Raw genomic sequence first — 13,934 nt, 5'->3', positions numbered from 1 at the left:
CATGAATTGTCTGATCACCTAATGCAAAGCCAAACTGTCCCGCCTTATGTTTTCTACTAAGGGTATGGCTACACTATGAAATTAGGTTGATTTTTATAGAAGTCGATGTTTTAGAAATCGATTTTATACAGTCGATTGTTTGTGTCCCCACTAAGTGCATTAAATCGGCAGAGTGCATCCACAGTACTGAGGCCCTGATGGGGCAAAAACATTGTCGCATGTGGTTTTGTGTACATGTCATAAGCCTTCCCTCCCCAGTGAAAGCAACGGCAAACAATCATTTCGTGCCTTTTTTCCTGGGTTACCCATGCAGATGACATACCACGGCAAGCATGGACCACACTCAGTTCACCATCACCATATGTCTCCTGGGTGCTGTTGGAAGACGTGGTACTGCATTGGTACACAGCAGCAGCTCCTTGCCTCCGCGGCAGTAGATGGTTCAGTACGACTGCTCGCCGTCATCGTCATCTCCATAGTGCTCCTGGCAGACCTTGGTGAGGTTGGTCAGGGGCACCTGGACATAAATGGGAGTAACTCCAGGTCATTCTCTTCTTTAAATTTCATCTCATGGAGATTCAGTCCTGCCTGGACTATTGTGAGCTGCAGGCTTCTGCCTCAGTCTGCTCTCCTAGCTGGCAGCACCGTGCGGTCGCACCTACCCCACCCTACCCCTTGCTGCCATGGCTCATGAAGCCTGGACAGTAGTAAGGAGCAGTTCAACTATAGGCTGAGCAAGTGCAGAATGGTGGAAGAATATGCATTTAGACGTTTAAAAGTGCACTGGGACAGTTTACAGACTCGGTTAGACCTCAGCGAAACCAATATTCCCATCATTATTACTGCTTCCTGCGTGCTCCACAATCTCTGTGAGAGTAAGGGGGAGATGTTTATGGCGGGATGGGAGGTTGAGACAAATCTTCTGGCCGCTGATTACGCGCAGCCAGACACCAGGGCGGTTAGAAGAGCGCAGCAGGGCATTTTGCCTCTTATATTGAGGGCTTGCTGGTTTGGTGTGAGAAATCTCACACACAGGGCCAGCGGGCAACAGAATTCGGCTTGCAGGCAGACATAGTAAGCCACAGTCTTTTGGCTTCGTTAACCTTCATAACATGTGGGAATGGTTTCAAACAGCAGCGCCCTCATTTCCCACACCAAGCACCCATTGGGTTGGCCATTTAAAAGGAGGGCATGCAGTTTTCGAGTTAACATGCAGCACAAACCCAACACACACACACACACACACACACACACACGCAATTCTCTGGGATGATCGCTTCACCCCTCCCCCCCACCACATGGCTAACAGCGGGGATAATTTCTGTTCAGCCATAGGCAAACAGCCCAGCAGGAATGGCCATCTCTGAATGTCCCCTTAATAAAATTCCCCTATTTCAACCAGGTGACCATGTATGATATCACTCTCCTGAGGATGACACAGAGAGATAAAGAATGGATGTTGCTTGAATGCCAGCAAACACCGGGACCATACGCTGCCATGCTTTGTTATGCAATTATTCCAGACTACGTGCTACTGGCCTGCCGTGTCCTACCATGGAGGACGGACTAAGGCTGCCCTCCCCAGAAACCTTTTGCAAAGGCTTTGGGAGTACATCCAGGAGAGCTTCATTGAGATGTCCCTGGACGATTTCCGCTCCAGCCCCATACACATTAACAGACTTCTCCAGTAGCTATATGGGCCGTGAATGTATCCCAAGTCTTCAGGGCAAATTAATCATTAAACACGCTTGCTTTTAAACGATGTATTATATTTACAAAGGTACACTCACCAGAGGTCTCTTCTCCACCTTCAAGGTCCAGGAGCCTGGGTTGGGAGGGTACTGGCTCCAGGGTGATAAACAGTACCTGGCTGTTGGGGAAAATGGTTTCTCCGCTTGCTTGCTGTGCGCTATCTTCAACCTCCTCCTCCTCCTCATCTTCCTCGTCCCCAAAATCCGCATCCCTGTTGCATGAGATGGCGTCATTGATGGCGTCTACGCACAGGGGTGGGGTAGTTGTAGGGGCACCCCCTAGAATGGCATGCAGCGCATCATAGAAGTGGCATGTCTGGGGCTCTGACCCGTAGCGGCCATTTGCCTCTCTGGTTCTTTGGTAGGCTTGCCTGAGCTCCTTAAGTTTCACGCGGCACTGCTGCGGCTCCCTGTTATAACCTCTGTCCTTCATGCCTTTGGAGATTTTTTTCAAATATTTGGGCATTTTGTCTTTTGGAACGGAGTTCTGATAGCACGGATTCCTCTCCCCATACAGCGATCAGATCCAGTACCTCCCATTCAGTCCATGCTGGAGCGCTTTTGTGATTTTGGGACTCCATAGTCATCTCTGCTGAAGAGATCTGCATGGTCACCTCTGAGCTCGCCATGCTGGCCAAACAGGAAATTAAATTAAAAAGTTTGAGGGGCTTTTCCTGTCTACCTGGCCAGTGCATCTGAGTTGAGAGTGCTGTCCAGAGCAGTCACAATGGAGCACTCCGGGATAGCTCCTGTAGGCCAATACCGTCGAATTGCATCAACTGCCCCAAATTAGACCCAGCAAGGTCGATTTCAGCCCTAATCCCCTCGTCGGGGAGGAGTACAGAAATCGATTTTAAGAGCCCTTTAAGATGACAAAAATGGCTTCGTTGTGTGGATGGTGCAGGGTTAAATCGATCTAATGCTGCTAAATTCGACCTAAACTCGTAGTGTAGACCAGGGCTAAGACTTCTGTTCATTCCCTCTGAAGTCCCTGGCATTGGCCACTGTTGGAAGACAGGCTACTGAGCTAGATGGTCCATTGGTCTGACCCAATATGGTCATTCTTATGGTCTCAGACCTCCTATAGCTTAGTGGCCTCATGAGAAGCTTGCTTCTCTCTTCAGTAATGCATGGTGGTCTAAAAATTGGTTGAGAAATGTCAGGTTTCTGGGTCTTTTTTTCTAGTGACTTAGTAAAGTCACTGTCATCACTGGTTTTAGACTACTGTCATCAGTAGAGTTATTCCTGAGTTACAGTGGTGTAGGTAAAATCAGGCTCTCTGTTTTAGTGACTGGTGTGGTGCAAAGCTTATGGCATTAGTGATGTTGTTTGATTTGCAGCACCCAGAGTTTTTCAAACTGGAAAATTTGTCATAGCCCCTGCCTGTTGAGTGCTGGTGGGATAGTCTCAACAAAGGCAGCAAACTCTGATACAGGCTATCAACTGTACAGCCACTGTGGACGAGTACAAGCTAAATTAGGTTTGGAGAGAGGCTAAAAGGGAGGAGACCTCAAGTAGCAAGCGAATGAGAGCAAACCCTGACCCGAGTCCATAAAATGTCAAAATTGTAAAAGTGTGTATTGAATTTTTGTTTGTGAATAAGGCACATAGGCCAGCTACATGTACAAAATCTGGTTGTAGCTAGTGATTAGTTGATATGCTCGTTTGCATGTATAGTTACCCAATTTACATATGCAAATATCTGTTTACCCAAACAACAGTGTTGCAGTTTTTGCAGGTACAGTTTAGATTGCCAGATCAGTTTCCTTCGTTGGTAACTGAAATCTGTCATGTCTGACTTGCTCCCATGTATTTATTTGTATATCTCATTGAGTGACTGGGGCAAGGGCCTCTTACAGTGCAATATCATGGGAGCAACTTTTCTCTTCTGCTCTCTTCCAATTCTTATGCCATGGTCTCTGAGCATCAGGGATTGTTTTGTTTGTTTGTTTAAGCAGCTAAAGAGACTGGGCTTGACCCAAGCCAGTATATCATGCTATGCTAGACTGGGACTTCTCTGTGGGAGCCATTTGCTGCCCAGTGTTATTTTAAACAATTATTCCATCTATTAAGGTTGAGGATAAAACCTTCTGAATTTGCCCCAGATTCATAGTGATTCTACAGACAGATGGATACAACAGCTCTCAGGCCAAATGTTTCACTCTAAATATCACTACTCTTGCTCTGTATGTAGTTTAAATTAATATTTTTGTACTGTACGTCCTTTTCTTCATAATAATAAAAAGTTACATAAACCCAAGATATCATGTCTTACGTGATTGAATTTTACTGCTGATAATTTTCAATATCTCTAGCAGTTTCAGGTTAACAAATCCTAGAAGGTCCTCAGAGTAGAACTGTGCTAGCTACATCAAAGCTCAACTTTTTGCCACACAATTAAGGGAACTGTGGAGAGTGAATAAATACAATACACAGGAAACAAGGTTGTATCATTCTCATAGGTGTTGTGGATTCTTTGTATGTACTTATCTGCTTTGTTGTGCATGCAGCACCTATATCAGCATGTGGCAATATGAGAGCTGGACCCATTCCTGCTCCCATTTAAGTCAATGGCAAAACTCTCATTGATTTGAATGAAAACAGGAGTGGGCCCTAAGGCCATAGCTTTGAACAGACCATGAATTTCTGTGGTCTGGCCATTCTGTAATCAGTATGCAGGGAGCGCAGCTATAAAGGCATTGTTTGATAATAGAGATTTTCCTTGGTGCTTTGTTTCAGCTCTGAGCCTGCAGCATGTGAGGTGGTGCACGATCTCTGAGCAAGAACAGGCCAAGTGTAATGACATGAGGGCAGCCTTCACTGATGCCAACATCCTTCCCAATGTATTGTGTGTTAGTGGCAGCTCGGCCATTAACTGCACCCATATGATCAAGGTGAGTTTGAAGTCATTACATTAGTGTCAATATAGCTTCTTGCTGTGCCTTATTGGGCCACTTCACCTTGCATGGTCCCTTAGAATATGTACTAAGTATTTATGCTACATGAGCTGTTCGACCTTGTATTTAGCTGTGACACTTAGGGTACCTTTCCCAGACCTGAAGAAGAGCTCTGTGTAGCTCAAAAGCTTATCTCGCTCATTAACAGAAGTTGGTCCACTAAAAGCTATTATCTCACCCACCTTGTCTTTCTTTACGGGAAAATAAGCAACAGAGGGAAAACAGTTGTTCCAGTCACTAAAGTAGACTGTTCTGCATTGAGTTTCTGGTAAAATCAGGCAGATGCATATTCTTGTACAGGTGTTTATACTTTTAAAGATCCCCTGCCTTGGGAGTTAGTTAGTTAGTTTATTTATTATGCATTCAGTAGATAAGACTGTTTGAGGTTTAAAACAAAAGATGATCCTGTCTTTTCTGTTCATCCAGATACTTTGTGACCCAGTCACTGGGGATATGAACAAGAGCCTTAAATCTTCCCTTTAAAAGAAAGATCCTCTAATTCAGGCAATTGTATAACACTCTCCTTGGAAGGGAGTTGTGGAGGGATAGTGCATAATCATGGGCAAGTGCTTAGAACCACAGGATTGGAAATTAGGAAATGTTTAATTCTGGCATAGACTCCCTCTGTGGCCATAGACATGTCACTTAACCTCTCTGCCTCAGCATCCTTATTTGTAAAACAGGGATAATTCTAACTACTTACCGCATAGGGTTGCTGTGAGATTTAACTAAAGGGTTGTAATCTTTGTTGCTTCTGTCAGCAGAGCTCATTGTGCACAACATGGACTCCTTGCATCCGTCCATTCTCCCCCCAAGTTCTGTGTGTGTGCTACCTTCCCACCCACCTCCATTTCAGGGACAATGCCATCAAATTGAGTGTAGTGTCTTGCTTCACTTGGCCAATTAATAAATATGTGTAAAGCACTTGGAGCAGAGAAAGTGCTAGAGAAGAGCTAAGTGTTTATTAATACCCTACAGTACATGTTTGACACAAACAGCAAAAAGACTTGGTAGGCAGCATTAACAGAGGTTAGTCCAAAGGGCTTAGTCATATTGCTCAGCCTCAGTGAAACAGATAATACTTCATTCACATACATTATTTGTGACCTTGGGAAGGAACAGGTAATTTCTGTGCCCCATCTGCAGAAGAGGGATAATTATACTTCCCTACCACATAGTGAGGCTTAATTAATACATGCTTATAAAAAAAATTGATATCCTCAGATGCAAGCTGCTAAATAAATGCAAAATATTAATACTCAACTAAATCTTGAGGCCTACTCAAATTTTACAAAAGCCATACTCAAATTCCTGGGGCTGACTAAAATTGAAACAAGAACCTTGAGATTTGATCTTATAAAAATAGAAGACACTTTACGCAGCAATAAAATGCAGCTGCTTCTGTGATGCAGGGGGAAAAGAAGGCAAGATCTAAATCATGTGCTGAATGTAATAATCCAAGTGGATCCCGATCAGCACATGCCCAGGTAAAAGATTCTGTCATGGAATTTCTAAGAGATTTTGTTGCAGACGGATAAACACAAACCACACTGGTCCAGCAATTCCTTTACACTTCCAACACAAAGGCTACAACAACCATGATCCTTCTCAGCTCAGTACGAGACTGAGAGTATCAGGTTCTGTGTTGCTATGTAGAAAACCTCTTCATGGCATTCATTATTTCCACTTATCTGGAGCAACAATGAACCAGAGTAATGGCAGAGCTGTGACACTGTAGTATCTGATAGAGAAGAGATTTAGGAAGCAGACTACCCCAAGTTTATACACTGAGATGTAAAGTTTCCACAAATTAAGCTCAGCAGGTCTAATTCTCTCGAGGGGGATTTATGCATCTAACTGTCATGTGACAGGGTCAGCCACCTCCCAAGCACCCCCTTGGGGGCCAGCGGTGCCTCTGCAGCACTGTGCCTCAGTTTCTCTGGACTCCTTAATATACTCCACATGTATGGGCCAGTGTTGGAGATGTGAGGTGGCCCTCCAGCCAAGTCACAAACCAACTAAAAAGTCCCAACAAATGAAAAGGTCTTCCATGTTTCATGGGCTTTTCTTTAGTCTGCCTTCTGGGCCCTGTTCTCCTCATCTGTCTAGGCTGCCTTTAAGTCTTTCCCCCTCTCCAGTATAGAGCACTCAGCCCCCATGATCGTTTCCCTTGAGTACCATTCTCCTGCAGACCCTATAGGTGACTAAATTAGCTAGGTACCTGAGCTGCCTAAATCCTGCACTGCCAGGCAGTTTAGCACCTAATCCATGCCTAAACCCTGGCAGGATTCACAAGCTGGTAGACATGCTCAGAGCACAACTAAACCAACAAAGAACAGCTAGGAGGCCAAGTTTCCCCCTGCTTACTTGGTCAACTTAGAATCCTGCGGCAAGTTAACACAAATAGATAGCTTTTTGATACAAGGAAACTTAGCAGCGTTATGCCTCAGGCACAACTCTGTCCTTGAGACTTTTCCCCCCCCCATGTGCTAATGATCTACTAAACATTTGCTCATTACTGTGCTATATATAGGACTGCATGTGATCTGTGAGCCTGCAGGTATACTGAACTCTGCTCTCTGAGGAGGGAAGGGGAGGGTTAGTGTTGTGAGTAAGAGTTGGGGATAGAGGTCTGCTGTTTTATAGTGCCACGTTACCTGGACTTAGTTCCACCAACATGCTTCATGCTAAGGGTAAAGTACAGCATAATTTCCATCAATAGCCTAAGCCATTTTAAAAGCATTTGCTAAATGCTCCATCCTTTGTTCCTAACTAATATCTAACTAAAACAGAATCACCATTGAGAGTGGGCAGCTAGATACTGTGATAGGAACTTTACAAATACCATGGGACAGACAGACAGAGTCTCTCTGAAAACAGTGAAAAGTAGTGCCTTGCTAATACATTTATCAAAACTCTGATGTGAAATACTTCCATGAGTGTTTTTCCCTAGATGTCTTCCACAAAAATATCTCTGACATCAACAATACATAAGGCATTACTGCAATCAGCATTTATTATGTAGATGTAATCTGGCTCAGAATAGAAATTAGGGCTGATAAAAAGTTTCAGAATACAGCAAATAAAAATATCCTTGGATGAGCTTCTTGGGGGTACAACATATACGTAAACATCTCAGCTGATAATGGCCAAACTGTAGAGTGAATAAAAATGTAGAAACAAGTGCAAGTTGTGGGTTCAGTCCCAGAAATCAGGGCTCTTGAATCAACTGCATATAGGGCACTGATAGAATTTAAAGTATCTCTACTCCAGGGTCAGGCCAAACATAATCTACCATAACAGAACCTCTTGCTCCTCCTACTTCTTCTTAGGTCACAAGTACTATAGGCATTAACCAAACTTGCTTGAGATATAAAATAGACTAATCACTAGGGACATTGGCCCTATAACTGTTATCAGACAGAGTATGTATATTCTTAGCTGATTGGTAACACAATTTCCTTGACATACACAGTGATTATTCGATCCATTGGTGCTTAGCCCCAAACTAGGTTTTCCAGGTGTCCAGTTTTCAACCAAACACCCAGTCAAAAAGGGACCCTCCCCAGCCCGGTGAAAATGAGCAAGTGAGTGAGAGTGGGGGAGAGCAAGTGAGGGAGGGAGGGAGGGAGGGACTGGGACTGGGCCTTGGAGAAGGGGCGGGGCAAGAGTGTTTGATTTTGTTCAGTCATTAAATTGGCAACCCTACCCCAAACCCATAGCAGAAAACCTCCCTTTCTAAAGGAAGCATATGTCCTAGTATTTTTCTGGTCAGTGCCAGTTTGTCATATGCAGTCCTAATGGGCCAAGATCTTCTTTGGGGCAGCTACAACATCTAAGTAAATTTTGTTGTTTATGAGGAACAAACAGTCTAATGGAATGAATGTTCAGTATGATAAATGTTTGGAGTGAAGAGAAAAATCAAATGAGTGCAGACACTCTCAGAGCTGTTGTTTTGTTTGAGATGAATATGAGTGGCACTTGTTCCAAGTTTCATGATGAACTCATTCAGATACAAAGTTACTAGGGAGAAAAAACCCCTCCTCTCCAAGAACTATACCCAGGTCTCTGCTGACATTTTTTCTACATTTTATACCAGCATACATTTAAAAAGAAAAGCACACTTGTCTTTGGTATCAGTATTTTTGATCCCTAAAAAATGTTGCCACAAAAGAGTCTCAGCTTGTGAACTTAAAAATATGGTCCCTTATCATTATCCCTACCTTCCAGTTTGAAAGGATTACCTAGAGGTGAATGGAAAGCTAAAAGTGAGCCCAACTGATCAAAAATGGTGGGGCCACAAACTCACTCACAGATACTTAGGGGTGGGAGGCACACCGGCAAAATGCAGGGACCTCTCTGAAAATGAGGAGTACATAAACCGCTGGGGTCACCACAGTCCTGTGCTATTCAGCAGCAGTAGGAACAACCTCACCACTGTTTTTAAACTAAAGACCCAAATCTGACTACAAATTTTTGGTGACACATATTCTCTGTCAGTTTATTAATAATCTGATTGCCATAGAAGACTACGAGAGAGAACCCTGGCAGCCAGAGATTAATATCTACTATGTTTGTAAAAGGTTTGTTGAATTTATGAAGTCACTGCCCTCAGATGGTGAAAGGCTGTTAATAACTGTGATGAAATATAAATTCTGACTGTTTTTACACAGAACAATTTGGCAGATGCGGTGACATTGGATGGTGGCACCATTTATCAAGCTGGAAAGGAACATAATCTGAAACCTGTGGTTGGAGAAGTATATGATCAAGGTATATATACACAAAAGAATTACTAATGTTTACTGTGTAATCTCTGGGGGTGAGGACTGTGTCTTCCTACCTGTTTATACAGTGCCCAGAATATTTTGGGTGCTGCAGCAATGTAAATAATGATAATAAATTAAGGAAAGTCACAATGTGATCATATCTAAGGGAAAGGAAACCTTGTCCTTTCATCAAAGCAGACACTGTATTTTTTCATAAAATGACCCATCACCTCATTCTGAAGCCAGAGAGGAAAGGAAAATGCCCAAATATAGGATCCAGAGATGATAGAGCCTTTTCTCCTTTCAAGAGACCATTCTGAGCAGTTACACAGAAAATCTCAGGAAAGTGGTGGACTCATCATCACGTGGAGTCTTTAATATAAGATTAGATCTCTTTTTTAAATATAGGCTTTCTTCCAGCTTCTGGAGAAATTTTGTGGTTTGTGTGTGTGGGAGGGCAGGGGTAAGACTAGATGGTTGTGGTGGTCCTTTCTGGCCTTGGATTTATTGTGAATCTGAGTCCCCGTGTTCATTTCTTTACTTCATGAGTCATGGAGAGAACAGAATTGTCTGTTTGCATTGCCCTCAATGTGTTTCTAGCACTTGCAGCTCTGCACTGAATTAATTATTATAATCAAAACTCATGCTTCAGGGCTTCTACCAGTTGCCTGCAGGAATCAGAAAGGAATCCCCCTCCTCCCATGCACAATCAGTCAATTGTATTCTGGGTTTTTTTCCCCCCCCTTTCTCCACACTTTCCTTTGCAGCATCAGAGATTGGCTACAGCTGGAGATGGGACACCAGACAGGGTAGACTGGTGTTCTGAGGTGGTATAGAGAATCCTCTTTCTTGATGCCTGGCAACCATGTCTTGCTCGTGTGCTCAGGATCATGCTGATTGCCAGATTTGGGATTGGGAAGGAATCTTCCGTCATGTCAGGTTGCCTGGGAACTTGGATTTTTTTCACCTTCCTACGTAGGGTGGGGCATGGTTCACCTGTTGGGATCATTTGGGTATATCTCACTTAATCAATTTCCTGCCATTTCAGGGGCCTTGGGCATTGGTGACACTTTGGTCTTTCCCAGTCTGTCCATGTGGCACATAGTTTACCTCTCCTGAGGACTGAAATGCTTTAGTTTAACTAATGTCTCTGGGCTTAATATAGCGATAGCTGGTTGAAAAATTATGGCCTTTGATATACATGAGATCAGCATAGATGATCTAATGGTCTTTTCTGGCCTTAAACACTATGAAATTATAAGAGGCTGAAAAAGAGTCAAACACTTGTTCATCCTGGGAAGCAGTGACTCTGAAAAAGACTTGGGGGGTCACACTGAATAATAAGCTGAACATGAACTCCCAGTGTGATGCTGGGGCCAAAAGGGCTATGTGATGTCCGAACAGGGCAACATGGAGGAGGAGTAGGGAAGTTACATTACCTCTCTCTATGGCACTGATGCCCCCAACTACTAAAATACTGTGGCCAGGTCTGGTGCAAACCCTTCAAAAAGGATATTGAAAAACTGGAGGGATTCAGAGAAGAGCCATAAGAATGATTATTAGATTGGAACATATCTTATAGTTAGAAAGTCCAGGAGCTTAATTTATTTATCTTATCAAAGAGAAAGTTGAGGGGTGATTTGATCACAGTCTACAAGCACCTACCTGCAAACAGAAATGTATCAGTCTAGCAGACAAAGTTATAACAAGTTCCAATGTCTAGAAATTGAAGCTAGACAAATTCAAACAAGAAATAAGACACAAAATTTTAACGGGCAGGGCAATTAACCATCTGAACAATTCACTAAAGGTTGTGTTGGATTGTCCATCACTGGCAATTTTAAAATCAAGATTGGATGCTTTTCTAAAAGATATGCTGTAGTTCATAACATGAAGGGAGTACTAGTGTAAGTAGTCCACCGGCATTTTAACTTCCATTTACTCTTACCCAGCTAAAAGCAGCTCTTTAATTATGCTGGTAAATGGTAGCTAATTGGTGTACATTAGTACTCCCACCATTGCCATCAGTACCACTGGTGGAACTGCTAGTGCAGCTGGGTATTGGGAGAGAAATGTGAAGAAAACTGTAGACAAGCCATAGGTGACATCCTGAAGTCCTCAGAGAGTAAGTTAATGGCACTTGTGCAGTTAGCATTCAGGAGTTTTCCAGATAAAGTCTCACAAGCAGGTAAATTTCAAATTAGAAATTAGGCACAAAGTTTTAATGGTGAGGGTGATTAACCAAACTACAAAGGGAAGTGGTGGATTCTTCTTGATGTCTTCAGATCAAGACTGGATGCTTTTCCTTAACCTTCAGTCAAATGCAAGTTATCTTTAGTCAAACACAAATTATTTGGCTCAATATAAAGGTAACTGTATGAAAGTTAATGGCCAGTGATACACAGGAGTTGAATTAGAGGATCTAATGGTCCCTTGTGGTGTTAAGCTTTATGAATTTGTGAATCACATCAACCATAAACTGGTGAAAATAATGTTTGCCCTTCATACTCTTGGTGCTAATGGACCCTGATGCTATAAAATAAAAATTAATAAATTAGAAGGTAATTATGGGGCATTTCTTTTACAAATTAAAGTCTAAATATTTCAGCTAAATATGGCTTTATTTACAAAAACATTTACACAAGGAAGAAACAACAGGCGGAATTTATTACTGAAGTCAGTGGCATCGTACCAGGGATGTGAGCTTTGTGCCCTTTGAATATGTATGTGGAAGATTATGAAAAGGTGTCAGGTCAATGTCTCTTATCGTAATACTGCTTCTATATTAGTTTCATTTTGATCCCTTTTTGTTCCTATGCAGAAATTGGCACATCATACTATGCAGTGGCTGTTGTCAGAAAAAATTCCTTCATTAGCGTCAACAGTTTGAAGGGCGTAAGGTCATGCCACACAGGCATCAACAGAACAGTTGGCTGGAATGTTCCTGTTGGCTACCTCATTGATAGTGGTCACATGCCAGTGATGGGATGCAATGTTCCAAAAGGTAAGGGCTGCTGGGATGTAACCTGCTTTCCAGAGAGGCCCTGTCACTGAACATTGGCATGAATATGGGCTCCCTGGATAGCGGAAGCACTCACAGGGACAAGAACCTTGGCTTCTAACTGATTTTTTCACCTTGTTTTGTTGCTCATTCTAACTGAGAATTGACCTGAAGCAGCTCAGATCAGAATTCAGCCCAGTGTATTTATGTATAAACTGTTTTTAAAAGCCAACAAAAGCTATCATCGCTTTTTTAATATATAGAGATGTATAATTAAGGTTTGTTAAAATGTATTTTTGCCATTTTTGGTTTTGGTTTTAGTTGCTAAAATATTGTTACCTTAATTTTACTTGTAGCTGTTAGTGAATATTTCAGTGCAAGCTGTGTTCCTGGAGCCAATAATGTAAATTACCCAAAATCCCTCTGTCAGCTCTGTAAAGGGGACGCAGCTGGGCTGGACAAATGTGAAAGAAATTCAAAAGAGCAGTATTATGACTACAGCGGGGCTTTCAGGTAAAGTCTTGGTGATTAATGTTTAACATTTGTCTGTATGTGCTGTGCCCATTGGCAAGATATCTGAGCCCCAATTGACTTGCAGCAGAATTCCAGAGAGCCAATGAATAATGCTAGTAGAAAATCTGTTAAAACATAAAACTAAGTGAATTTATAATTTGAGGTAATCTTAAAATAATTTCACTATAATTTCATTTCAGTGGTTCCCAAACTTTTTGGCATCACGCCCCCTTTTTAATTTTCAAGAAACCCTCATGCCCCCACCTCTCCTTTACCATCATCCAACCTCCCCTGCTCCTTGTCCCCTGACCGCCCCCTCCCGGGACCCCACCCCCTATCCAACGCCCCTGCTCCATGTCTCCTGACCGCCCCCCCCAAACCTCTGGCCCATCCAACTGCTCCCTTCCCCTGACTGCCCCCTGAGACCTCCTTCCCCTTATCCAACCCCCTCTCCCGCCACTCCCTGCCCCCTTACTAGGCTGCTCAGAGCGGCAGGGCTGGCTTATTGGAAAGCCTGGGAGGTGGACGAGCACAAGTTGCACTGCCTGTGCAGCAGTGTGTTGCTGCGGGGGAGGGGGGAGAGAAGGGGAGGGGCCGGGGACTGGCTAGCCTCCCTGGCCAGGAACTCAAGGGCTGGGCAGCCTCACGCCCCCCTTGGAATTTCTTCATGCCCCCCCAGTTTGGGAACCAATGCACTAATACTCAGGCCAAAGGCATATCTGTTCTTTGATAAAAACTCTAGGTGTCATTACTTGTTTTGTGCATGGAGATCCCATTGAAGTTGTTTTTGTCTTCATCAATATTCACCTCCTGGGAAAACAAATCTTGATATTCACCTGATCACAGATCCACAAGTGCTGAACATGCTTGGATTTGATGCAATCTTAGCAAGAGCTGATTAGCCCTGACAGTTTTCACACCTGAACATTAGGCTTAGTCAGCT

The 13,934-nt window shown here is 43.2% G+C and overlaps 1 protein-coding gene across 2 annotated transcripts in view; it reads left to right on the top strand.

Annotated features, from left to right (window-relative positions):
- The window catches only part of LOC123361205 (melanotransferrin-like), a 71,381-nt gene that overhangs the window by 14,550 nt on the left and 42,897 nt on the right, over window positions 1-13,934 (top strand). For both annotated transcript variants that reach the window (XM_045001336.1, XM_045001337.1), the window contains 4 exons: window positions 4,491-4,645; window positions 9,382-9,481; window positions 12,299-12,481; window positions 12,835-12,991. In XM_045001336.1, the coding sequence (XP_044857271.1) occupies window positions 4,491-4,645; window positions 9,382-9,481; window positions 12,299-12,481; window positions 12,835-12,991 (595 nt within the window). The remainder of the gene's footprint in view (window positions 1-4,490; window positions 4,646-9,381; window positions 9,482-12,298; window positions 12,482-12,834; window positions 12,992-13,934) is intronic.

Source organism: Mauremys mutica, unplaced genomic scaffold (assembly GCF_020497125.1).
Source record: "Mauremys mutica isolate MM-2020 ecotype Southern unplaced genomic scaffold, ASM2049712v1 Super-Scaffold_100409, whole genome shotgun sequence".
NCBI lineage: Eukaryota > Metazoa > Chordata > Testudines > Geoemydidae > Mauremys > Mauremys mutica.
Note: the sequence above shows the minus strand (reverse complement) of the source record. Positions and strands in the feature narration are given on the sequence as shown.